Raw genomic sequence first — 26078 nt, forward strand, 5'->3', positions numbered from 1 at the left:
GCCGGGGGTGGGGGGTAATAGGAGCCTAGAGAAGAAAGAGACCCAAAAGTGGGGACTGTCCCTATAAAATCGGGACATCTGGTCACCCTGTGGTTCACACACCAGGCCAGGGAAGCCAATGAGAACACTGAGCCCAGCTGACACTGCAGGGGAACCCAAGAGGCCCTGTGACTAGACTTTGGCCAGGCCAGTGGTGCTAATGACCCTGACTTTGTCATGGGTACTGCAGGCCCTGTAATGCCCGACAGGAAAAGGCTCTCAGGCTTTATGCTGCCTCCAGCAGCAGCACCCCGACTCAGTCCTGACAGAGCAAAAAGAACTACCTCTATTTGAGCCACGCGCACTTTCTGTTCGACTCCCATCCACAGCTTGACCCAATAGAGCCTTATTTAGCTGGGCAAGGCGCAGAGAACCACAGTACAACCTGCTATAGCTGCAGATATGCTACAGCCAATATAGCATAATCAGCGCTACTTCTAAGCCCTGGTCTACACTACGAGTTTAGCAGCGTTAGATCGGTTTAGCCCTGCACCCGTCCAAAATTCGAAGCCATTTTTTCTGACTTTAAGAGCTCTTAAAACCGGTTTCTGTACTCCTCCCTGACGAGTGGATTAGCGCTGAAATCGACCTTGCTGGGTCCAATCTGGGGTAGTGCGGACGCATTTTGACGGTACTGGCCTCCGGGAGCTATCCCAGAGTGCTCCATTGTGACCGCTCTGGACAGCACTCTCAATTCAGATGCACTGGCCAGGTAGACAGGAAAAGCCCTGCGAACTTTTGAATTTCATTTCCTGTTTGGCCAGCGTGGCGAGCTGATCAGCACAGGTGACCATGCAGAGCTCTTCAGCAGAGGTGACTATGCAGTCCCACAATCGCAAAAGAGCTCCAGCATGGACCGAATAGGAGGTACTGGATCTGATTGCTGTGTGGGGAGAAGAGACGAAATGCCAAAATATTTGAAAAAATTTCCAAGGGCATGAAGGACAGAGGCTATAACAGGGACCCGCAGCAGTGCCGCGTGAAACTTAAGGAGCTCAGGCAAGCCTACCAAAGAATCAGAGAGTCAAACGGCTGCTCCGGGTCAGAGCCCCAGACATGCCACTTCTATGATGAGCTGCATGCCATTCTAGGGAGTGCCCCTATAACTACCCCAGCCCTGTGCATGGACTCCGTCAATGGACTCTCACGCAATAGGGATGCGGATATTGGGGACGAGGAAGATGAGGAGGAGGTTGAAGCACAGCAAGCAAGTGGAGAAACCCTTTTCCCTGACAGCGAGGAACTGTTTTTCAACCTGGATCTAGTACCCTCCCAACCCACTGAAGGTGGGCTCCCGGACCTAGAAGGTGGAGAAGGGACCTCTGGTGAGTGTACCTTTGTAAATATAATACACGGTTTAAAAGCAAGCGTATTTAATGATTAATCTGCCCTGAAGACTTGGGATGCATTCGCGGCCAGTACAGCTACTGGAAAGGTCTGTTAACGTATCTGGGGATGGAGCGGAAATCCTCCAGGCACATCCCAATGAAGCTCTCCTGGATGTACTCCCAAAGCCTTTGCAAAAGGTTTCTGGGGAGGGCAGCCTTATTCCGTCCTCCATGGTAGGACACTTTACCACGGCAGGCCAGCAGCACATAGTCTGGAATCATTGCATAAGAAAGCATGGCAGTGTGTGGTCCTGGTGTTTGCTGGCATTCAAGCAACATCCGTTCTTTATCTCTCTTTGTTATCCTCAGGAGTGTGATATCATTCATGGTCACCGGGTTGAAATAGGGGAATTTTATTAAGGGGACATTCAGAGGTGGCCGTTCGTGCTGGGCTGTTTGTCTGTGGCTGAACAGAAATCATCCCCGCTGTTACCCATGCGGTGGAGAGAGGGGTGAAGCGATCATCCCAGAGAATTGGGTGTGTGGGGAGAAGGGTGGGGGAGTGTGGTTAGTTGGGTTTGTGCTGCATGTTAACATGAAAATCGCAGCCCCTCCTTTCAAATGACCAACCCATTTTAAAGGGCCAGCCCAACGGGTGCTTCGTATGTGAAATGAGGACGCTGCTGTTTGAAGCCATTCCCACATGTTAGGAAGGTTAAAGAAGCCAAAAGACTGTGGCTTACCCTGTCTGCCTACAAGCCGAATCCTGTTGCCCACCGATCACTCACACCATACCGGCTGGCTTTCGATATAAGAGGCAAAATGCGACCTTGTAATGAAAGCACATGTGCTATGTAATGTTAACAGCTTAGTTCACCGTGAAAGATTCTACCCATTGTTCTCTAAAATGTCTCTTTTTAAAGACTAATTTCCCTTTTTTCCCTCCCGCAGCTGCAAATGTTTCATTGCTCCACATATCATCTCCGTCCCAGAGGCTATCAAAGATTAGAAGCCGAAAAAACCACACTTGCAATGAAATGTTCTCTGAGCTCATGCAGGCCTGTACGGGGAGACTTTGGCAAACCAGTAAAGTGCCTGAAACCACTTATTGCTTATTGCTAAAAGCAGCCAAGTCAGCAGACTGTAAATTAGCCAAGTCAGCAGGCTTAGCTTAACCAAGACAGGAGGGGAGGGGGGTTTTTGGGTGCCACAGAAAGGGCAGCTTGACCCCGCATCCTTCCTGATAGGAATTGTGTTGAAGTTGCTGATACGTGCATCTTAGAAGAGCAGGATATGCCCCAGAAATGTCTATTGGGGCCTCAAGGTTGCAAACTCTGGAAAAAACCACACCTGGTTAATCGATAATCAGAAGGAGCCTCTTGCTTGCCCATTGGAACTGCTTGCTTAACAAGTTTTCTTTAAGGGACATGTCATTCTTTTACTAATGTATAAATAAGGGGGAAAAGTTTGAGGTAGTGGGACTCTTCAGGATTGGACCCTCTCTCTGGATGCACCTTGTGTTTCCCACTGGCAGACGGGCTGCCGCTGTGCCACTCAAGAGCCACACTCAGCTTTGGTAATTATCAAGGGTTGGGGGTGTTTTACTAACCTGTTGCGGACGTGTGTATAGGTGCTTGAGACTACGTAAAGTTTAACTTTAAGTGAAAGCACTCTTGTGTTGTCCTGTTTGTGCCAGCCATCTATCGGTCGGATGGCCGTGTCTTCCCTGATTTATTTCCTGACACCACCTCACACAGAGTAAAAGTTACCAAGAGCTTTGGGTGGAAAGAACCCCGGGTAACAGGCCTCCCATGCTGAAGGAGCCCAGCACAATGCATTGAGGGAGACAATGTCAGAGTCCAGGAAAGCACAAAATGAACGCGAGGACAGGAGAGATGAGCGAGAGGACAGGAGGGATGAGCAAGAAGAGAGGTGGCGTCAGCGTGATGAGAGGAGGCAGGATGCAATGCTAAGGCTACTGGAGGATCAAACTGATATGTTCTGGCATATGGTTGAGGTGCAGGAAAGACAGCAGGAGCACAGACCGCCACTGCAGCCCCTGTGTAACCAACCACCCTCCTCCCCAAGTTCACCCAGATGCCCAAGAACGCAGTGGGGGGCCTCCGGGCACCCAACTACTCCACTCCAGAGGACTGCCCAAGCAACAGAAAGCTGGCATTCAATAAGTTTTAAAGTGCAGTGTGGCCTTGTCCTTCCGTCCTCCCGTCCTCCCCTCCTCCACCACCCCACCTGGTGCTTCCCTCCTCCCCCTCTCCTCCTGGGCTGCCTTGGCAGTTATCCCCCCATTTGTGTGACGAATTAATGAAGAATGCATGAATTTGAAACAACAATGACTTTATTGCCTCTGCAAGCGGTGATCGAAGGGAGGAGGGGAGGGGAGGGCGGTTGGCTTACAGGGAAGTAGAGTGAACCAAGGGGGCAGGTTTCCATCAAGGACAAACAAACAGAACTTTCACACCGTAGCCTGGCCTGTCATGAAACTGGTTTTCAAAGCTTCTCTGATGCGCACCGCACCCTGCTGTGCTCTTCTAACTGCCCTGGTGTCTGGCTGCACGTAATCAGTGGCCAGGCGATTTACCTCAACCTCCCACCCTGCCATAAACGTCTCCCCCTTACTCTCACAGATATTGTGGAGCGCACAGAAAGCAGTAATAACAAGGGAATGTTGGTTTGGCTGAGGTCTAACCGAGTCAGTAAACTGCGCCAGCGCACTTTTAAATGTCCAAATGCACATTCTACCACCATTCTGCACTTGCTCAGCTTATAGTTGAATAGCTCCTGACTACTGTCCAGGGTGCCTGTGTATGGCTTCATGAGCCATGGCATTAAGGGGTAGGCTGCGTCCTCAAGGATAGCTATAGGCATTTCAACATCCCTAACAGTTATTTTCTGGTATGGAAAGTAAAAGTCCCTTGCTGCAGCTGTTTCCACAGACCAGAGTTCCTAAAGATGCGAGAGTCATGTACCTTTCCCGGCCGTCCCACATTGATGTTGGTGAAACGTCCCTTGTGATCCACCAGTGCTTGCAGCACCATTGAAAAGTACCCCTTTCAGTTTATGTACTGGCTGCCTTGGTGCTCCGGTGCCAAGACAGGGATATGGGTTCCATCTATTGCCCCACCACAGTTAGGGAATCCCATTGCAGCAAAGCCATCCACTATGACCTGCACATTTCCCAGAGTCACTATCCTTCATAGAAGCAGGTCAGTGATCGCGTTGGCTACTTGGATCACAGCAGCCCCCACAGTAGATTTGCCCACTCCAAATTGATTCCCGACTGACCAGTAGCTGTCTGGCGTTGCAAGCTTCCAGAGGGCTATCACCACTTGCTTGTGAACTGTGGGGGTTGCTCTCATCCTGGTATTCTTGTGTTTCACGGCAGGGGAAAGCAAGTCACAAAGTTCCATGACAGTGCCCTTATGCATGTGAAAGTTTCGCAGCCATTGGGAATCATCCCAGACCTGCAACACTATGCGGTCCCACCAGTCTGTGCTTGCTTCCTGGGCCCAGAATCAGCATTCCACAGTATGAGCCTGCTCCATTGCCACCAGAATGGGCAAATTGCCGGGGCCCGTACTTTGAGAGAAGTCTGTGTCCATGTCCTCATCACTGTCCTCACTGTGCTGCCGTCACCTACTCACCTGCTTTTGCAGGGTCTGGTTCTGGTTCTGCATATACTGCTGGATAATGCACATGGTGTTTAGAACAGTCATAACTGCCACGATGATCTGAGCGGGCTCCATGCTTGCTGTGGTATGGCATGAGCAGGAGAGCAGAGTGGCAGCAGAAGCGGCGGGTGGATGACGATGCTGACAGCAATATGGTGCCCGCACGGAAAGAGGCGCGAAACGATTGTCGGCCGTTGCTTTCACGGAGGGAGGAAGGGAGGGAGAAAGGGGGAGGACCTGATGACATGTACCCAGAACCACCCAGAACAATGTTTTTTGCCCATCAGGCATTCGGATCTCAACCCAGAATTCCAATGGGCGGTGGAGACTGCGGGAACTGTGGGATAGCTACCCACAGTGCAACACTCTGGAAGTTGATACTAGCCTCAGTACTGTGGACACACTCCATTGACTTAATGGTCTTAATGGTTTTAAGTGGGGACACACACAATCGACTGTATAAAATCACTTTCTAAAAAATCGACTTCTATAAATTCGACCTAATTTCGTAGTGTAGACATACCTTAAGAGTGTAGCGAAAGCTGCCAGACTGCACTTGCAGATGTAGAGCTCTTTGAGTTAAACCCGCTTTCGTAGAGCACAGTAGGGAAAGCGCTGCAGTCTGTTCACACTGACAGCTGCAAGCGCACTGGTGTGGCCACATTTGCGGCACTTGCAGCGGCATTGAGTGCGCTGAATTATGGGCAGCTATCCCAGCATGCAAGTGGCTGCAACATGCTTTTCAAATGGGCGGGGAGAGGGTGGAGTGTGACAGGGAGTGTGTTGTGTGTATGTGGGGGGAGAGAGAGTGGGTTTTGGGGGGCCTGAGAGCATATCAGCATGCTGTCTTGTAAATTCAGACAGCAGTAGACCCCCCTCTCCCCCGCCTCTCTCTCACACACAGCATTCCACAGTAATGGTTGCTTTGTCTCGGAGCAGATAAGCAGCCAGCTGTCAGAAACGGAGCTTTCAAAGGGCATATCCGCATTCCTACAGCCAATTCCAAACAATTGCCACTTGACTTAAGGGGATTATGGGACGTTTCCAGAGGTTCATCAGAGCGCAGTAAAGCAACACCTTGTTCACACTGGTGCTGCGGCGCTCCAGTGAAGCGCAGCAAACATTATTCCACTCGCCAAGGTGGAGTACCAGCAGTGCTGTAGCCGTGGAGTCAGAGCGCTCTACATGCCTTGCCAGTGTGGACGGGTAGTGAGCTAGTGCGCCCGGGACTCCTTTATTGCACTGTAACTCACAAGTGTAGCCAAGCCCTTAGCATCATATTATTCTCTCTAGCCTCAGAGAGAGTGTATTCCAGTGGATAAAAGACAGCGAGGAGTAGAAATGTAGGGGCTATTACTAGTTCTGCCACTGATCAACTTGGGTAAATCTTCGTGCCTCAATTTCCTCTCTCATCTATTTAGATTGTAAAATCATTAGAGCAGGGACTATGTTTATACAATGCCTAACACATACTGTAAAATAATAATAATTGATTAATATTTGCTTTTTTTAAACATATATTTTTGTTGAAATTAGAGAGGGATCAGAGCCCCACAGTTAGGGGGTTCTTGGCTCTCTGGTTTTGTTTTGGCCCATTACAGGAAAAGGAAAGCAGCTGCGTAGTTTGAATCTGAATTAGGAACTAAACTTGCCCAGAATGCAGGGATTGGATCCAGGTTTGTATCTAAATTAAATAATATTGTGACCTACACATCACACAGCCCGACAAAGGGAATTTTCACCAGCTTTACTGAAGGCAGCAGTTTGTAGCATGGCCCACACCCTACTACAGTGATTGTCTGGTGGGCACCGCCTCTCCCATTCACAGCCTCAAAACATCCCTGTGGCAACTACTTCCATGAGAAAGCATATGGGGTAGCATCCAGTCTTGATCTGAGACACCAAGAGATGGAGAATTCACCACTTCTCATGGGTAGTTTGTTCCAATGGTTGATCATCCTCACTGTTAAACATTTGTGCCTTATTTCTAACTTGAATTTGTCCAGCTTCAGCTTCCAGCCATTGGTTCTTGTTCTGCATTTCTTTGCTAGATCAAAGAGCCCTTCGGCACCCAATATTTTCTCTACTTATGCAGAGTGATCAAGTCACCGCTCAGTCTTCTTTTTAATAAACTAAACAGACTGAGCTCTTTATGTCTCTTTCTGGAAGGCATTTTTTTTCAGCCCTTGAATCATTTTTGTGGCTCTTTTTTACACCCTCTCCAATTTTTCAAGATCTTTTTAAAATGTGGATGTCAGAATTGGACCCAATATTTCAGTATTAGTCTCACCAAAGACATATATAGAGGTAAAATCCTGTCTGTACTTCTATTCATTTTCCCCCTCTTTATACATCCAACGACCACATTAACACTGGGAGCTAATGGTCAGTTGCTTGTCCTAAATCCTTTTCAGAGTCTCTGCTTTCCAGGATACAGTCCCCCCATTCTGTCGGTATGATCTACATTCCTTGTTCCAAAATGTACAGCCTTGCATTTGGCCGTATTAAAACTAATTTTGTTTGACTGGGCCCAGTTTATCCAGAATCCAGATTGCTTTATTCTCATAATTATTTACTTGTCTGCTATTTTTTGTGTGATTTCCAAATTTTATCAGCAGAGATTTTATATTTATTTCCAGATCAGACCCTAAACCAAAACAGAGCCAGATTGCTGGCATATAAAATTAAAAAGGTCATAGAGGAATTTTCAAACTAAGGGCTGGGGAAAAACTGACAGGTGAAGAGGAGCACACAGTTTGGACAGAGACATCCTTTAGGGGAGGATTTATATATATCCCAGTAAAGAGGAGAGGACAGAAGTTGAGAAAGTTCAGGTAGGAACTCAAAAGAAACAGTCAAACACAAAAAAGACCCATTCAATTGCATCACATGAAGGCAGACCACTAAATATTAACAAATTTTATAAATGCTTGTATACAAATACAACCAGTCTAAATACTACGATGGGTGAACTTGAGTGCCTGGTATTAAATGAAGATAATGATACAATAGGCATCACAGAAACTGTACAGAAGAATGAGTAGGAAAGCCAGGGAGGCTTGCGTGATTGCTCTGAACTCCAGAACATTGATGTGGAGCTAGATGTCCTCTGGGGACCAAGTCCCCTGCATTTTTACATGGCCCAGGTGTGCTTCTAACAGGTTTTGTTGAGGAAGGTGCACCAAATAGTACCCTTCCATGCACGTTTCTGGGTTCCTTCCACCAACTCAGTTCTGTGACAAGATGAGGAGGGACCATGCCCTCCTTGTCCATTGGGTATTTTTCTGGGGAATAGACCGACCCAAGCTAGAGTTGTAGCAGTCACAGGTGAAGTCCGGCAAACAGTGTCACTTACATGCATGCACGCACACACAGCATAGCAGCTCCAGTCACTTCCATACCATTGTAGTAGGGTCTGATTCTATCCCAAGCACTAGCAACAGCATTGACAGGAAACTGTCTTCAGGAAGGTATGCTCTCACGGACCTAGAGATTATTAGGGTTGCTATGAGCATTATTGTCTGTAATGGGATGAGAGTCTATTTTTGTATTTCAACAAAGGCCCAGCTGGGCGAACAGAAAATGAGCATATTCTGGACACTTTGCTGTCTCTGCTGGGACCTGCCCTGATCAGTCTATTATCTAAGTGAGGGTAGATGTGAATATCTTCAGAGGCATGCAATGCCCATACCACCACTAGGCAAGACACTTTGGATGCCTCAGGAGAGCAGTCCTAATGGCAGTACCTTGTCCTGGCAGTGATGTGGCCCTGTGAACCTCAGGTACTTCCTGTCAGCAGAGTGAACGGCTATATGGACCATCCTGCAAGTCAAGAGCCACAAACCTGTCTGGAGCCTGCAGAGATGGAATGATGGAGGCAAGTCTTCCCATCCTGAATCTAAGGTGATATATGCACAGTATGTGTTCAGTTTCCCCAGCCCTAGGACAGGACAAAAACTCCTTTCTTTTTCTGGATGAGGAAATATCAGCATGAGAAACCTTTCCCCCTGAACTGCTGTCATATCTCTTCAGTGGCTCCTAGACAAAGCGATGAGGCCTCTTCTTTTTGTAACAGACTCTCGTGAGAAGGGTCCCAGTAGAGGGACAGGCAGATAGGGGTTTGTGAATGGAAATGTAGAGCATGATCGTAAGCAATGATATCTAATGCCTGTTTGTCAACTGTGATAGCTGTCCAGGCCTAAGGGAATGGGGCAAGATGGTTCCCAAAGGTGAGGGCAAGCTCCAGTGTGACTCTCAATGCTCCTGTCAAATTTGCTACCTCTGAGAGTGTCTTGTGTTTGCTAAAGAGGTAGAAGATGAGAGCCCCCTGGAGTATGTAGTTTCTTCCTTTGCTGGCACTCTGTCTGTCAGCCCCAGGAGTAGAAAGGCATCCTTTGCCTTTATTGGGGCTGATACTTCGGGGGCTTTCAGTAGGTAATAGAGGCCATAATGTAGCCCTTGCGGGAATGTAGAGCTTCACCTGTCCTCCTGGCTGAAGGGCTCCATCACCTTGAAAGGCAGGTTGTCTATCATGTCTTGCACTTGACATGCACTTGTGTGGTATGTCCAATACCTACAGCCACAAGGCCTGGCTCATTGTGACAGCTGTGGTCATCAACCTTGTAGCCATATCAAAGGCATCCATGGCTGCACTGCAGTGACATTCTCATGACAATCTGCCCCTGCTTGATGTTCTCCTTCATTTCATCCCTGTACTCTAGTGGGATTTTTGAAAGGAAGGAGTGACTCTGTCCCACATGAGGTGATTATACTGGCTGAATAATACCTGGTATAATTGTCACCCAAAGCTGCACTGAGGCTGAAGAATATCCCTTGCATCCAAACAGGTCTAAATTCTTACGGTCCTTGTCCTCAGGAGTGCCTTTAGTAAGCTTTGATGTCTGTTCCACTGCAGGGACGACCAAGGACCCTGGGTTTGGGTGGGTGTAAAAGAGCTTGAAGGATTTCAGAGGCACCTGATACCTTTCTTCCACCCACTTGGAGGTGGAAAGACAAGTGGCTGGGGGCTGCAGTGCTGTGGCCAGTTCTAGAATCCTTTCATTAATAAGGAGTGGGATTCTAAAGTGGCTCAAAGTCATCCATTGCAAGGGTGGGTGGGTGCTGGTGTTACTGCCTTGTCCAGCAGTGAGGAGAATTTTTGGGTAGAAACAGGGGTTGTCGTAGTCGTCCCTCTGTTGTCTCCTCCTCCTCTGGGCCCATGTCTGGTTCAGTTGTGGGTGGCTTAGCAAGTGAAGAAACTGGGAATTGGGATCTTCTCTTCCTAGGTGCATGGGAAGTTGAGCTGCTCCTCAAAACAAGGTAGCACACTCCCCAGTAAGGCCACTATGGTCCATGTGGCATGCCGTACAGGTACTGGCCTGTTTGAGACTGGCTGGGCTCAGAGTCAATCCCATGCAAGTTGGGGTGGTGCTCTGAATGGGGCCTCCCTGGAACCCTCCTAAGGGTCATATTCTAATGGCAAGGAAGAAGAATCTGTGCTCAGTCTCAGCAAGGAGGAGTTTATCTACTCTTCAAAGGGTGGCATGGACGGGTGGTATGGAGTCAGTGCCAGATCTGGTGCTGGTTGACTTTTTGATATAAGGATAATCTTTTGAGGTTATATGGATACCTCAGGTCCTTGCTCAACTCCATCATGGTACCAGTATAGGTGCTGGGTTTCTTGCTTTGCCCAACTGCTGTGGGGCTTTGCCCTTAAAGGAATGATGTATTATGTCCTTGTCATAAATATAAAGGGAATGGTAAACACCTTTAAAGTCCTCCTGGCCAGAGGAAAAACCCTTTCACCTGTAAAGGGTTAAGAAGCTAGGATAACCTCGCTGGCACCTGACCAAAATGACTAATGAGGAGACAAGATACTTTCAAAGCTGGAGGGGGCGGGGGAGGGGGGGAGAAACAAAGGCTCTCTCTGTCTGTGTGATGCTTTTGCCGGGGACAGAACAGGAATGGAGTCTTAGAACTTAATAAGTAATCTAGCTAGATATGAGTTAGATTCTGTTTTGTTTAAATGGCTGATAAATTAAGCTGTGCTAAATGGAATGGATATTCCTGTTTTTGTATCTTTTTGTAACTTGAGGTTTTGCCTAGAGGGATTCTCTATGTTTTGAATCTGATTACCCTGTAAGGTATTTACCATCCTGATTTTACAGAGGTGATTCTTTTACTTTTTTTCTTCAATTAAAATTCTTCTTTTAAGAACCTGATTGCTTTTTCATTGTTCTTAAGATCCAAGGGTTTGGGTCTGTGTTCACCTATGCAAATTGGTGAGGATTTTTATCAAGCCTTCCCCAGGAAAGGGGGTGTAGGGTTTGGGAGGATTTTGGGGAGAAAGACATTTCCAAGTGGGCTCTTTCCCGGTTAAATATTTGTTAGATGCTTGGTGGTGGCAGCAATAAAGTCCAAGGGCAAAAGGTAAAATAGTTTGTACCTTGGGGAAGTATTAACCTAAGCTGGTAAAAATAAGCTTAGGGGGTTTTTCATGCAGGTCCCCACATCTGTACCCTAGAGTTCAGAGTGGGGAAGGAACCTTGACAGTCCTCCTTCTGGAACTTCCCTTTGATTCAGAACTATGTTTAAGCTTGGTCCAATTACAAGAGTCCCATTTTGAACAGGCATAGTTGCTGGCTTAATGCCCAAAGTGCTGGTGTCAAGGTAGCCCGTATAGAAATCAGAATAATTGGCACTGATGCTATCGGTGCTGAGGTAATTGGTGCCAAGACTGTCACTACCAAGGCAGTCAGTGCCGAGGCTGTTGGTGCAGAGGTCTTGTATGCTAAGGACTTCACTCATGTTTAGGTGCTGGGTGTCAACTCTGTTGGTGTCCTCTTTGCCTTGTTTCCAGTGCCCAACCGAGTGGTCAAAAGTGCACTCAAGGGAGCACTGACCAGTGCTGGTTTATCCAGTCTTGCTCTGGTCATAACTGTCACCTCTGGGTCCAAAGTGACCCACATGGACTGCTCTAGGGTACTGGAGGAGAAGGACTTGTACACAGAGCACCTGTCTGGGATATGGCCCTGTCCTAGGCAGAAAAGACATCAGCTGTGTCTGTCCTTGATGGAGATCAGCCTGTCGCAGGGTTTGGAGTCTGCCATGAAGGGTGGCAGTTGGCACAAAGCACCTCACCCCATTGTAAAGGAGGTGTACAAGGGGATTGCCAATCAATCCGCCCCCTCCCCCTCCCCACACACACACACACATCTTCTTTAAGAAGGAATGTCCTTTAGACGAAAGTGTGAAGATAAGATTTCTTCACCTAATAGTTTGAAAAAGAACTGATTTAGTGTGTCTCAAGAGAGAAGTGGGTCGGACACTTACTGGGTTCTGTCTCACTGCCACAGGCACTAAGCGAAATCAAGTGAGGGGCTGTGGCTGTCCCACCCTTCACATCCTTACATGGGAGCACAAGGAAGGTCAGGTGCATGCATGGCCCTGATGGACCCTGCTATTCAGAAGACTTCAATCTCATCATGCACATGAGGCATCTGTGCACCTACTGTGGGATCCACACTGACACACACAAACAAAAAGAAGAAATTGGGTTTGTGTCCTTTTTTTCCTTCATCCTGATGGATAATGAACACATGCCTAGATTTCTGTTTATTTACATAAAGGATGGGGTTTTTTTCTGCTTGAGTTTTCCATTAGTAGTTCAGATCTTTCCTGTCCCATTTTTCTTTGAAGACCCTATGGGCAACCAGAAACCTCAGAGTTTGGACAAATGATGTTTTGGAAAGATCCCATCTGTGTTCCTCACTGAGACTTTGGGAACACTGCAGGAGAGACAGCTTTTGAAGAATTAGGCAGGTTTGGCACAAGCCCTAATGTGTGCTGGCACAGGACACTAGAACTTTAGTTAATTTTAGGCCCTAGATGACTAGTCACACTAGATGCATCTAATAAATCTGCCTGCTCTTTACTTTAATACTGAGTCTCAGTATATTACTCTTATTACAGACTAAGCATGACCCAGGTCAGTGGAGAAGTGTCCATACTCTTCCATGCTAGTCTGAACCTCCACACCTTTTGAGGTTCACTCATTGCTGTCAGCAACACTCTAGAACCAATACTGATTAATGCTCTCATTGGAGGTATCTCAGCTTCTCCGTGTTTGACAGTGTAACAATAAAATCTCCAAAATCTCAGCTAGACCTGGCTGCTAAATAAGCGGTGATAAATAGTAGCTTCCTGCAATCATGAAATGTCATGCCCATTCATGAAGTCATATAATGAGCTCACCTGGATAATTACACCCCTCTCTTCTTTCTTTTTCTCCCTGAACTTGAGTGTCTCTTTTCTCTCTCTGAATGACAAGAAAAAATCTCTCTGTTTAATGCACACAACAGTTGTATATCTAGGTGCCGTATACAAAAGTCAAGCACCACAGCTTTACTAGCTGGAAAAAGGGGCCTTGGTTTCTTCCTTGGTTTAAGCCACCTCCTTAAGAGGGACTTATCTGTGTGGTTGATTTCCTGCAGATGTAGCTGGGCTGTTTGGGCACTTTGTCATTATGGAAAGACCTGTACAGTCTTGCTCCAGGCGCTAGAAATGGCACAACTCCCTTTGCTCACTGAGGGCTTTAAAGATAAGGGCCAGGACCTTGATATGGATCTGGAATGGACAGGGCACAAGTGTAGAGTACAGAGAGCTGGTGTAATATGTTTTTATCTGGCCATTTTGTTTAACACCATACTGGGCCAATAGCTTAGAGGGATTTTCAGAATCAGCCCTAGTGTGAGGTATAGTGCAGTGTGTCATGGGCGTGGGGGAGGTGGGGGTGGGGGAGGGCAGCAAGCACAGCCACCTCCACTGGCCCATTGTGGGGTTAGTAGTACACCTGGTCACACAATCGTCTGGATTCCCTGTTGGGTCAAACAGTTGCCATGAGGGACTCAAGGACCCTGGTGGGGTCGAGTAACTAATCAGTTTGCAGCCCCTGGGGCAGGGCAGAGCAAACAATCTGCAGCCCCTGGGGTGGGACAGAGCAAACACTCAGTCTCTAGCTAGGGCCCCCAGTAGCCATGCCTAGTGGCACTGCAGGGCGATGTAGGGGAATCTGGGCCCACCCTACTCCACCAGGTTCTGACCCAGGGCCCTAGGAACCAGAAAATTCCCTCTTAAGGGTTCAGACATTGGCTTCTAATACATTCTCTGGGTCACTTCCTACCATAAGGCCAATCTCGGGCATCTCCTTGGCTGGCAGCAGCTCAGCGTTCCAGTCAGTCTCCATGGTCAGCTGGTTGTCCCCAGCGTAGTCCAGGTCCATGGTCCCAATGACCTGGAGAATCACAGGTTCCTCTGCAACATGTGTCTTTCCTTTTCCTCTGCCAGCCCTGCCTGAGCTGGGCTGCCTACTTTTATCTGTCTCCTCCACTTGGAGCATGCACAGTAGGGGTGAGGGGGCATGGTCTCCTGGGCCCACAGTGATTGGTCAGTTCCCGTTGGCCCAGTGTGTGGTTGATCCACCCCGTCACACAGTGTTCTAACCCAGAGGCAAGGGCAGCATGAAGTGTCATGATGAATCACATCTGACAAGAACAGATGCAGTCTCCTAGCCTGTCCTAGATGGGTGAGGTAATATCTTTTATTGGACCAATTTCTGTTGGTGAGATACAAGCTTCTGAGCCACACAGAGTTCTTCTTCAGGTCTAGGAAAGGTAATCCCAGCATAACAGCAAAATGCAAGGTGGAACAGATTGTTTAGCATAAGTAATTAGATGAGCCTGGGAGCTTAAACTCATGTTAAACTCTAACTACTTATACTAGGAAAGCCCTCAAACCTGAAAAACCATGTTATCATCCCTGCAAGGTAGTCTGTAGAAGACATACACATGCTAGACATATACTGTGTTAAATAATCATGTGCAATTAAGAATTAACACAGTCCCTACAGCTCAACCTGGAAAAAATAAAAATCAGAATAGCATCAAATAAGCCCCCCCAAGCAGAGCAAAAGCCTGTTGTGGAGATCCCAAAACAGAACCCATCCCCTCAACAGCCCCACCCCTTGTACCTCTATATATCACACTTACAGAGAATACGTGGCCTCAAATGTTGCCCTCAGTTCCATCCATGGCACCTCACTGATATAAGCAAGGGCCAAATTTTAGTTCACTATATCTATTAAAAGAGAACATCTTGTTTTGGGTGTAAGTAAAGTTACACAGTCTCTAGCTTCTTATAGTTGCCAAGGGTAATTTGTTTAAACACCTAAATGTCTTAGGAACCCTAGTCCTCTTTTCAAAAGTGATTTAGATAATTTTACCCAAGATCTGTGCTCTAGCAGCCCAACAAGACCATTGCATACAAGTCAAGCTGTCTTACGGTACCTAGAGTTTCTGTGAGTGTTGCCACTGCCTTCAAAACTGCAGTGGTGGAGGTGATTTCAGCAAAGGGGCCAGAGTGCCTTCGGTATAGTTCATAGGAAGTCTTTGAGGCCACAAATCAACATGAATTGTAACCAATTCAGTGTGTCTTGCTCTTACTTTCCACTTCTCTTTGAGATTAGAATCCTTAAAACTACTTCCCTTATTGACCTTCAGCCCAGCCAAACATTCACTGCCCAAAAATGTGGGCAGATACTTGCCTCCAAAATATACCCTCTGCCCTTTAATTGCTTCCTGAATGAGTGTCAGTAAAGTGAAAATTACAATGCAGCGTTGGCAGGAAGGGTTGCACATACAGTATTGCTCTTGCCCATTTTGGATGAACAACCGCATTTCAGGGCTAACATTTATGTCCTCGCAGAGTGGCAGCAGCTCTGGGATAGAGAGACAGGCATGCTGACAAATTTTGAAGCCCTAACTTTCATCTACCTGTTTGCAACCTGGGATGCGGTCCCTGGACTATGCTTTAACAGGCTGCTGATTGGAACGTCCAGAGTGGCTGGCACAATGCAGGAATACGGGTAAGTCCAATCCTCACAGCGTGGCTGTGGGGCAGCAATGCAGACAATCAGACCCATGGTGGAGGAGTGCAGAATTAGACGATTGGAGGGTGGACTGCACCACCTTGCTGTGCTCAATGATGCAGCAGTTAGATGGCTGAACAATCTAGATGGCTGGGGGTGGTGGTGGGAGAAATAAACATGGGGAAACGGAGCATCTGGTCAATCGATTACAGATCTAAAAGTTGCAATTCTTCAACAAAAAAACTTCAAAAACAGACTCCAATGAGAGACTGCTGAATTGGAATTAATTTGCAAACTGGATACAATTAACTTAGGCTTGAATAGAGACTGGGAGTGGATGGGTCATTACACAAAGTAAAACTATTTTCCCATGTTTATTTCCCTCCCCCACCCCCCACTGTTCCTCAGATGTTCTTGTCAACTGCTGGAAATGGCCCACCTTGATTATCACTACAAAAGGTCGCCGCCCGCTGCTCTCCTGCTGGTAATAGCTCATCTTAAGTGATCACTCTCATTACAGTGTGTATGGTAACACCCATTGTTTCATGTTCTCTGTGTATATAAATCTCCCTACTGTACTTTCCACTGAATGCATCCGATGAAGTGAGCTGTAGCTCACGAAAGCTTATGCTCAAATAAATTTGTTAGTCTCTAAGGTGCCACAAGTACTCCTTTTCTTTTTGCAAATACAGACTAACACGGCTGCTACTCTGAAACCTGTAGATATCGATGTGTGATGCATATGAAAGAAGACAGCTTGATACAATGTTTGGGTTCCTGATGTTGTTGGAAATATTTACACCTTCCCTAAAAACGTATCTTCCCTGGATTAAAACAAATTCTCTTCATGGTAGGTTTTGTAACTCACTCCCTGTGACGGGGTTTACAGACCCCAATGGTATGGCTAAGACTACCCTTCCCTCCTACCCCCTCCACTGACTGGGGGAACCCAGGGAACATCAGCGGATGGGAGACTATAACTTGGCCACTAGGCTCTCAGATTGCCAGGCAAGGCCATCCCAATACTGGAAGACTGTTGAGGTGTGGCCTGCCCACTAGGCCTATTGGCCCCAACTTAACTCTGCTACACTCCCCTTTTTAAATGCAGTTTATGGAGCTTAATATTAATTGACATAGGAATTGTCACACCAGTGGCCAGCTAATTTGGTAACCTCTGAAACCGCATGATTCAGAGGCATGTGCAAGAAACACCATGGTGGACAATGGAATATCCAGCTCACTGAAGTTTGGTGGTTTTTTGTTTGTTTTTTTTTTTCAGTTAGAGGTAAGCTCATCCCCTATACACCAGGGTTTTATTTCCTTTCTAACTGTTTAAATCCTAGCTAATGTAACTGTGAATGTTCTCATTATCCATATCAGATCTTCTCAGAGTTGCATATAGTTTGTTGGAAATGTCTTTCTGCATCTAATTTGTGCAATGCAGCCTTCTTGCCCTGAGCCTTAGTGGTGGATGTACGTAGCCTGTGTTCTTCTGAAATGTATTGCAGGCATTTAATCTTCTATCCAGGTACCATTGTGCAACTATGTCCTGTGCTCTGAAGATTTACTCTGTAACCTCATTAGCATTACTATCGTGGAGGTCACAGAGGATGCAGAGTTAATTATTCACTTTTTCTAGGAAAGGGGGGGAATGGAGGCTTGTGGTTTTAAAGTTTATTTAAACACTAAAGCTAAACTTCCATGAAATCCACAGTTGCAGGAATTCCTTTGGCTGGCAATTCTCAGTGTGAGCTGCAGAGTGGTGTAGTGTGGAAAATATCCATAGGAACTGCATTGTCAGCAGTCTTGATCCTAATTAGAACCAGCCAGCCTGAATCTACCTTCAAAAACAGGAGGTGGCGGTGGGGATTTGGGCCCAGGGTTTCCACTCTGTCAAAGCCCTGAAGCTTATTTTATAAAAAAAAAAATCTCCTTCATGACATGGCCTCTACAGAACCGCACTGCAGTAGTTGCTTGCCTAGCCCTGGGACCATTTTTGAGCAGGAGCACCTGATTACAATGTTCCATAGATTGAAGTAAAAATATCTTGCCCCCTTCTTTGTTCTTGGATAGATGGAGGAAGCAAAAAACCACCTCTCTCTTTTATCATGTTATTTAAAACAGCTTTAAATATAGTTGCATTGTGTCTGAAAAAAATTGTTTTAATTTTGCAATGATCTTGCCAAACTTTGGGTGTTCTTAGGTTGCCTGGTGTCCTCCACAAGATGATGAACCTATCTGGGAGGGAGTGAGGTGGGGTTTAGCAGGTGTTCCTCTTAACCTTGGATGGTCTCTGGTTCAGATAGACATGACAAGTGTTTCTCACGCCCTGGGGAAGGCACCCCAGCTAAGGGCTGTGATAAGCATTTTCTAAAGGGACTATAAGACTCTGTACCAGAAACTGCTTCTGGAAGAGGTTCTGATATCTCAGGAGTAGAAAAGAGGTACTGGAGCCCGGAAGCCTCCCTCTATTCTGAAGTCTGATATTAAACCCTAGGCCAGAAAGTGGGTCATCTTATACAGGCACCCTATAAGGCACTGCCAAAATAGATTCTATTGATTAAGGATTCAAGTTCTTTGGATGGAGCCAAGGACAGTGCCTCTTATGGTTTCAGAGTTTCCAAGAGGTCACATACCTTTTTTAACTTATGTCACCCAGGATCCTGCTATCAGATCTCGCCTGACCAGCTTTTTCTAGGGGGGTAGATTAATCGCAGTTAACTCAGGCGATTAACTCAAAAAAATTAACTGTGATTAAAAAAATTAATAGCAATTAATCACACTGTTAAACAATAGAATACCAATTGAAATTTATTAAATATTTCTGGATGTTTTTCTACATTTTCAAATATATTGATTTCTATTATAACACAGAATACAAAGTGTACAGTAAAAAGAAAAGGAGTACTTGTGGCACCTTAGAGACTAACAAATTTATTTGAGCATAAGCTTTCGTGAGCTACAGCTCACTTCATCGGATGCACAGTGTTCACTTAATATTATTTTTGATTAAAAATATTGGCACTGTAAAAATGATAAACAAACAAAGTAGTATTTTTCTATTCACTTCATACAAGTATTGTAGTGCAATCTCTATTGTGAAAGTGTGACTTACAAATGTAGATTTTTTGTTACATAACTGCACTCAAAAACAAAACCATGTAAAACTTTAGGGCCTACAAGTCTACTCAGTCCTACTTCTTGCTCAGCCAATTGCTAAGAAAAACAAGTTTGTTTACATTTACGGGAGATATTGCTGACTGCTTCTTATTTACGTCACCTGAAAGTGAGAACAGGCGTTCCCATGGCACTTTTGTAGCCAGCGTTGCAAGGTATTTACATGCCAGATATGGTAAACATTCATATGCCCCTTCATGCTGTCAAAGTTTGACTCAGACTCACAATTTATCAGACCACTCTGTTTTATTAGCAAAGCTGCTCTGCTAATACATTTAGAAGTTAGCCCCCCGAGTGGGGCTTGTGTCTCTTAATTTATACAGCTTTTTGGAGAACAAGTTACAGGGAAGTTACAGACAAAAGAAGAAAAAGATTTTAGTCACCACCCTTCGAGATCCCTGAGACCAGTCACGTATCTTCAATTACCTGCCACCCTTAACAATCTCCTTTAACAGCTTCCAGTTAACTTAACTAATTGCCCTTCACACCTTCCATTCTGATGCCTGCTTCTTAGACGTGCTGGCTCTATTTTAATTGCTTCTCCATTCAAAAGCTAACTATCCCTACGTGTGCTCCCTCAGATACTTTGTAACATGTTTTGGCATGCCCTCTCATATACAATGTATCCAGCATGTCCCCTTATACAATGTTATACTTATACAATGTTATACTTCCACAATCCCCCCTTTTGGTCAAGGCTACGCCCATGACCAATGACTTACTGGATTCCATACATCAATCGTTCTTTTTCATTACTTTCACTGGTGACATTTAACAACATTAGATTAGCACTCTGGTTAGGGGTAACCTGATGGATGGTGTGTCTTGTGCAGTTTTGGATACAACAAGAAATCAATTGAAAACACACAAAGATTATTAGAATTCCAAATAGGATAGTCAGGATTCCTTGAAACAACCAGTTTCCCAGACTAGAGAAATTGAATAAGTTACTTATCCATTTCCACAAGGAACTTGGTTCTTCGTGGGGAAGGTATGCAATTTGCTCCAGATGGCTAGCACGATTTATTACCTCATTAGTATTATCAGGTATGTATACACAGCATTCTGTTCCAATTAGAGCACAGGTCCCTCCTTTGGCTGCCAGTATTATATCTAATGCCCGACGGTTTTGGAGGGCCACTTGTTGGACCGCTCCTGCTTCTTTGGCTAGAGCTTTTAAGCTCTCTCCTGTTTCATTGGCCATGATCTCAACCACCACTTGTAACCTTAAAAGCCTTTTTGCATGGTGGATTACACCCCCTACTGGGACTAAAGAAATGCCAACAGCTTCTTCCCAAGTTAGGGGGCTTATGTTATCCACATACCATTTAGCATCTGGGAAGTCCCTCCTTTTTCGCCTGATTTCGTGGGAGGGATTGAAGCACCCGGAATTGTGGGAAAAGCTGAGCAGGATAACAGATACCTGACCAATTTGCTGGTAACACAGTGTAAGCATTTTCCCCACAAACCCAATGATGTCCCATTAAAGCTGGGAAGGGTTGACTGCAACCCTTTGACATGTAAGAATTTACGAAGGAGGAATAGTATCCCCCAAAGGGCACAGGATGATTTTCACTGGGAGAAGAGGTAGCATTCACATGACATTTGTAGATGGTGCTGTTTTTCTCAGGGAGGCTGTAGGGGGAGCAAGAGATTGAATCTTTGGTTTGATCCCAGGTTGAGAGGAAGTTTATCTTTCCATACCCGGTTCGCCATTCTCCAACCTTGTTTGAATAGTCCCATACACCATGGGACACGATGTATTGGAGACAGCTGCTCCTCCCTAGATTCAGCCCTGTCCCATTACACACCCAGCACCAGTGGCCCTTTCCTTTCACCACACTTATAAGTTTAGGAACATATGTTTTTCCCAGCCCCCAAGTGTCATTTTCCTTCCATGTCCTTTCAAGTGGATAGGGTTCTCCAGCAAGCTCTGAGGAATTCAAAGGGATTGCCATGGTGGGGATACTAGCTTGTGAGTGAGCTGGGATGTGGCTGCAGACCCAGCAATTAGAAATATTCAGGATCTGGGCTATCTGCACCTGTTGTTGGATGAAAGGATTGTCACTGTCACTCTGGATTCCCCAGACCCTCAGGACACAGTAGCTGAGGATTAAGCTTCTCAAAGGACACATGTTGGAAGCAGGACCCTTTCTGGTTCCGACAACCCCTTTCGAGGGAACCGCAGTCACGGTTTTATGTCCACCAGGCATCAGGCGCTAGGCTCGCTACTGCTTCTTGTTTGTTGGGTCCTGCTGTCTGCTTACCCTCTGCTTCTGGCAACCCTTACAAGAGCGCAGATTGTAAGGTATTGCCGGCTGTTCCTCTTTGTCTTCTGGGGTTGAAGCTGGTTCTGCGTGGTCTTGCAGAGGTGCTTGGTCCCCTTGAGGTGGTGCTGGCTTACACTGTGAGGCGTGGCTCCATGCAGCGATGCCGGATAATTTCACTGCTGTCTGGGTGGTGAGCAGTATCTGGTATGGACCCTTCCACCGGGGTTCCAAGGTGTGCTTCCGAAGGTGGTGCCGCAGGTAGACCCAATCACCAGGCTCAGAGTGTGACAGGCAGCAGAGGTGGGTTCCGTGGGCCAAGCTGCTCGCACCTGCGAATGGAAGGAGCTCACAGCTTGCATTAACCCTTTGCAGTACTGGAGGAGCGTGCTGTGAGTTAGGTTTAGGTCTGGGGCTGGGGTAATAGTAGCCATTGTTCGCATAGGGCGTCCCATGATGATTTCAAATGGACTCAATTTGTGTCTCTGGGATGGGGATGACCGAATTTCCATAAGGGCCAGTGGTAAAGCAGCTGGCCAGTTTAACCCTGTGGAACTACAGATTTTTGCCAGCTTATTTTTAAGCACACCATTTCGCCTTTCAACTGCCCCTGCACTCTGTGGATGGTAAGGGCAGTGCAACAGGTGGGTGACATGTAATACCTGGTTTAGATGTTGAACAATTTTTCCAGTAAAATATGTTCCCTGGTCACTAGACAAAGTGGCAGGAATTCCCTTGGTAGGGATAATGTGGTTTAACAGACATTTTGCAACGGACAATGAATCAGCTTTGCGACAGGGAAAGGCTTCAATCCAACCTGAAAACAGACATATTATAACTAAAATGAATTCATATTTCTGACACTTTGGCATTTGTACAAAATCAAGTTGACAGTGTAGGAAAGGTGCTTGAGGCAAACCCCAGAACCCTTGTGTTACTTTTACAGATTTGCCTACATTGTGGCTTTGACAAGTAACACAAGCGGCACAGTGGCAGGTTGCAAAGGAGCTGAAAAGGGGAGCCCACCACTCCACCTTACTCATAGCAGAAACCATCCCCTCCTTGCGGACATGCGAAACACCATGTAGCAGGGCGGCTAGAGATGGGTAGAGTGAGAGGGGGGCTACAAAGGTACCGGTGGGCGATCGCCAAAGGGAATCAGAATGCAAAGAGCAACCCAAAGCACTCCAGGAGTCTTTCTGTTTCTGGGGCAGAATCCTGGAGCTGAGCGAGATGAGACAGGGATGGTGGCGTTACAGAGACAGAGAGGGGACCAAGAAACGCTTCTGGTGAAGGTTTTATAGTGGCGGCATGTTTTGCAGCAGCATCAGCAAGTGCATTACCTTTTGCCACCTTGGTGTCTGCCGCTGAGTGGCCAGTACACTTAACAATTGCCAAGGCAGATGGTAGTAAAACTGCATACAGGAAGGCGGCAATGTAGGGGCCATTCTTGATAGGGGTACCAGCAGAGGTAAGAAAACCTCGAGCCTGCCAGAGGGTGCCAAAGTCATGCACAACCCCAAAGGCATACCGAGAATCAGTAAAAATAGTGGCAGAGAGCCCCTCGGCTAGAAAGCAGGCACGGGTTAGAGCAATCAGTTCAGCCACCTGGGCAGAGGTCACAGAGGGTAAGGGCGCAGCTTCTATGGTCTCAGAGAGAGAGACCACAGCGTACCCTGCAAGAAGGTGGCCTTGGTCATTTCTATAACAGGACCCATCAGTGAATAATACGAGGTCAGAGTTAGGGAGAGGTACATCTGAAAGGTCGGGGCGCGGGACAGTGATAGTGGAGACAGTTGCAAGGCAGTCATGGGGTTCACCATCACTAGGTAAAGGAAGGAGGGTAGCAGGGTTTAACCGGGAGCAGCGCTTAATAGTGATATGTGAGGCTGAAAGCAGCAAAAAGTTCATACCTAGTGAGGCGAGCAGAGGAGAGATGAGCAGTGTTGCGTTGCAGAAGGAGAGTTTCCACAGAATGGGGAACCATGAGAGTGAGAGGAGAGCGGAGGACAAGGGACTCAGACATCTCGACCAGGCGCACTGCAGCAGCTACAGCGCATAGGCAAGGGGGTAAACCCTGGGCTACAGGGTCCAAGGTTACAGAAAAATAAGCCACCGGGCGATTTCTGTCACTGTGCTCCTGAGTAAGAACCCCGAAGGCACAAGCAGATTGTTCGTGACAGAAAAGGGTAAAAGGCTTGTCATAGTTAGGTAACCCTAAGCCCTGGTCTACATTAGGTCTTTAGGTCGAATTTAGCAGCATTAAATCGATGTAAACCTGCACCCGTCCACACGATGAAGCCCTTTATTTCGACTTAAAGGGCTCTTAAAATCGATTTCCTTACTCCACCCCTGACAAGTGGATTAGCGCCTAAATCGGCCTTGCCAGCTCGAATTTGGGGTACTGTGGACACAATTTGAGGGTATTGGCCTCCGGGAGCTATCCCAGAGTGCTCCATTGTGACCGCTCTGGACAGCACTCTCAACTCAGATGCACTGGCCAGGTAGACAGGAAAAGAACCGCGAACTTTTGAATCTCATTTCCTGTTTGGCCAGCGTGGCAAGCTGCAGGTGACCATGCAGAGCTCATCAGCAGAGGTGACCATGATGGAGTCCCAGAATCGCAAAAGAGCTCCAGCATGGACCGAACGGGAGGTACGGGATCTGATCGCTGTTTGGGGAGAGGAATCCGTGCTATCAGAACTCCGTTCCAGTTTTCAAAATGCCAAAACCTTTGTCAAAATCTCCCAGGGCATGAAGGACAGAGGCCATAACAGGGACCCAAAGCAGTGCCGCGTGAAACTGAAGGAGCTGAGGCAAGCCTACCAGAAAACCAGAGAGGCGAACGGCTGCTCCGGGTCAGAGCCCCAAACATGCCGCTTCTATGATGAGCTGCATGCCATTTTAGGGGGTTCAGCCACCACTACCCCAGCCGTGTTGTTTGACTCCTTCAATGGAGATGGAGGCAGTACGGAAGCAGGTTTTGGGGATAAAGAAGATGATGATGAGGAGGAGGTTGTAGATAGCTCACAGCAAGCAAGCGGAGAAACCGATTTTCCCGACAGCCAGGAACTGTTTCTCACCCTGGACCTGGAGCCAGTACCCCCCGAACCCACCCAAGGCTGCCTCCTGGACCCAGCAGGCGGAGAAGGGACCTCTGGTGAGTGTACCTTTTAAAATGCTATACATGGTTTAAAAGCAAGCATGTGAAAGGATTACTTTGCCCTGGCATTCGCGGTTCTCCTAGATGTAGTCCTAAAGCCTTTGCAAAAGGTTTCTGGGGAGGGCAGCCTTATTGCGTCCTTCATGGTAGGACACTTTACCACTCCAGGCCAGTAACACGTACTCGGGAATCATTGTAGAACAAAGCATTGCAGTGTATGTTTGCTGGAATTCAAACAACATCCGTTCTTTATCTCTCTGTGTTATCCTCAGGAGAGTGAGATATCATTCATGGTCACCTGGTTGAAATAGAGTGCTTTTCTTCAGGGGACACTCAGAGGAGCCCATTCCTGCTGGGCTGTTTGCCTGTGGCTAAACAGAAATGTTCCCCGCTGTTAGCCACAGGGAGGGGGGAAGGTTGAGGGGATAGCCACGCGGTGGGGGGAGGCAAAATGCGACCTTGTAACAAAAGCACATGTGCTATGTATGTAATGTTAACAGCAAGGTTTACCCTGAAAGAGTGTAGCCACTGTTTTATAAAATGTGTCTTTAAATACCGCTGTCCCTTTGTTTTTCTCCACCAGCTGCATGTGTTTCAATGATCACAGGATCTTCTCCTTCCCAGAGGCTAGTGAAGCTTAGAAAGAAAAAAAAATGCACTCGCGATGACATGTTCTCCGAGCTCATGCTGTCAGAGCACAGACGAATGCGTGGAGGCAAATAATGTCAGAGTGCAGGAAAGCACAAAATGACCAGGAGGAGAGGTGGCAGGCTGAAGACAGGGCTGAAGCTCAAATGTGGCGGCAGCGTGATGAGAGGAGGCAGGATTCAATGCTGAGGCTGCTGGAGGGCCAAACCAGTATGCTCCAGTGTATGGTTGAGCTGCAGCAAAGGCAGCTGGAGCACAGACTGCCACTACAGCCCCTGTGTAACCAACCGCCCTCCTCCCCAAGTTCCATAGACTCCACACCCAGATGCCCAAGAATGCAGTGGGGGGGCCTCCGGCCAACCAGCCACTCCACCACAGAGGATTGCCCAAAAAAAAGAAGGCTGTCATTCAATACATTTTAAAGTTGTAAACTTTTAAAGTGCTGTGCTTAAAGTGAGCGTCATGTACCTTTCCATCCCACGTTGATGTTGGTGAAACGTCCCTTGTGATCCACCAGAGCTTGCAGCACTATTGAAAAGTACCCCTTGCGGTTTATGTACTCAGCGGCTTGGTGCTCCGGTGCCAGGATAGGGATATGGGTTCCGTCTATGGCCCCACCACAGTTAGGGAATCCCACTGCAGCAAAGCCATCCACTATGACCTGCACATTTCCCAGGGACACTACCCTTGATATCAGCAGATCTTTGATTGCGTGGGCTACTTGTATCACAGCAGCCCCCACAGTAGATTTGCCCACTCCAAATTGATTCCCAACTGACCGGTCGCTGTCTGGCGTTGCAAGCTTCCACAGGGCTATCGCCACTCGCTTCTCAACTGTGAGGG

The 26078-nt window shown here is 47.0% G+C and overlaps 1 protein-coding gene across 4 annotated transcripts; it reads left to right on the forward strand.

Annotated features, from left to right (window-relative positions):
* The first annotated feature begins 48 nt into the window (after positions 1 to 48).
* Positions 49 to 25840, forward strand: LOC311530841 (uncharacterized protein). 4 transcript variants are annotated; one of them, XM_084647790.1, is made up of 7 exons: positions 49 to 1364; positions 2319 to 2943; positions 8816 to 8959; positions 15818 to 15977; positions 16389 to 16464; positions 24176 to 24584; positions 25171 to 25840. In XM_084647790.1, exons 4-7 carry the CDS (start codon positions 15850 to 15852, stop codon positions 25308 to 25310), a joined length of 753 nt encoding a protein of 250 aa, XP_084503916.1. In that variant the 5' UTR covers positions 49 to 1364; positions 2319 to 2943; positions 8816 to 8959; positions 15818 to 15849; the 3' UTR covers positions 25311 to 25840. The 4 variants fall into 4 exon arrangements, 3 of the variants coding, with proteins under 3 accessions (XP_084503916.1, XP_084503914.1, XP_084503915.1); XM_084647788.1 differs by having other exon boundaries at positions 8816 to 8933; XR_014714098.1 differs by lacking the exons at positions 24176 to 24584; positions 25171 to 25840 and adding an exon at positions 23981 to 24098 and having other exon boundaries at positions 8816 to 8933.
* Positions 25841 to 26078: the final 238 nt, after the last annotated feature.

This window comes from Lepidochelys olivacea (assembly GCF_965140295.1).
Source record: "Lepidochelys olivacea isolate rLepOli2 genome assembly, chromosome: 1".
Classification (NCBI taxonomy): Eukaryota; Metazoa; Chordata; order Testudines; family Cheloniidae; genus Lepidochelys; species Lepidochelys olivacea.

Coding starts and splice junctions, on each gene's coding strand:
- LOC311530841 (XM_084647790.1), top strand. CDS start 15,850: ATGCTGACAAATTTTGAAGCCCTAACTTTCATCTACCTGTTTGCAACC. Junction 16,465..24,175: donor CGCCCGCTGCTCTCCTGCTG/GTAATAGCTCAT, acceptor AAAATCTCCCAG/GGCATGAAGGACAGAGGCCA. Junction 24,585..25,170: donor AGGCGGAGAAGGGACCTCTG/GTGAGTGTACCT, acceptor TTTCTCCACCAG/CTGCATGTGTTTCAATGATC.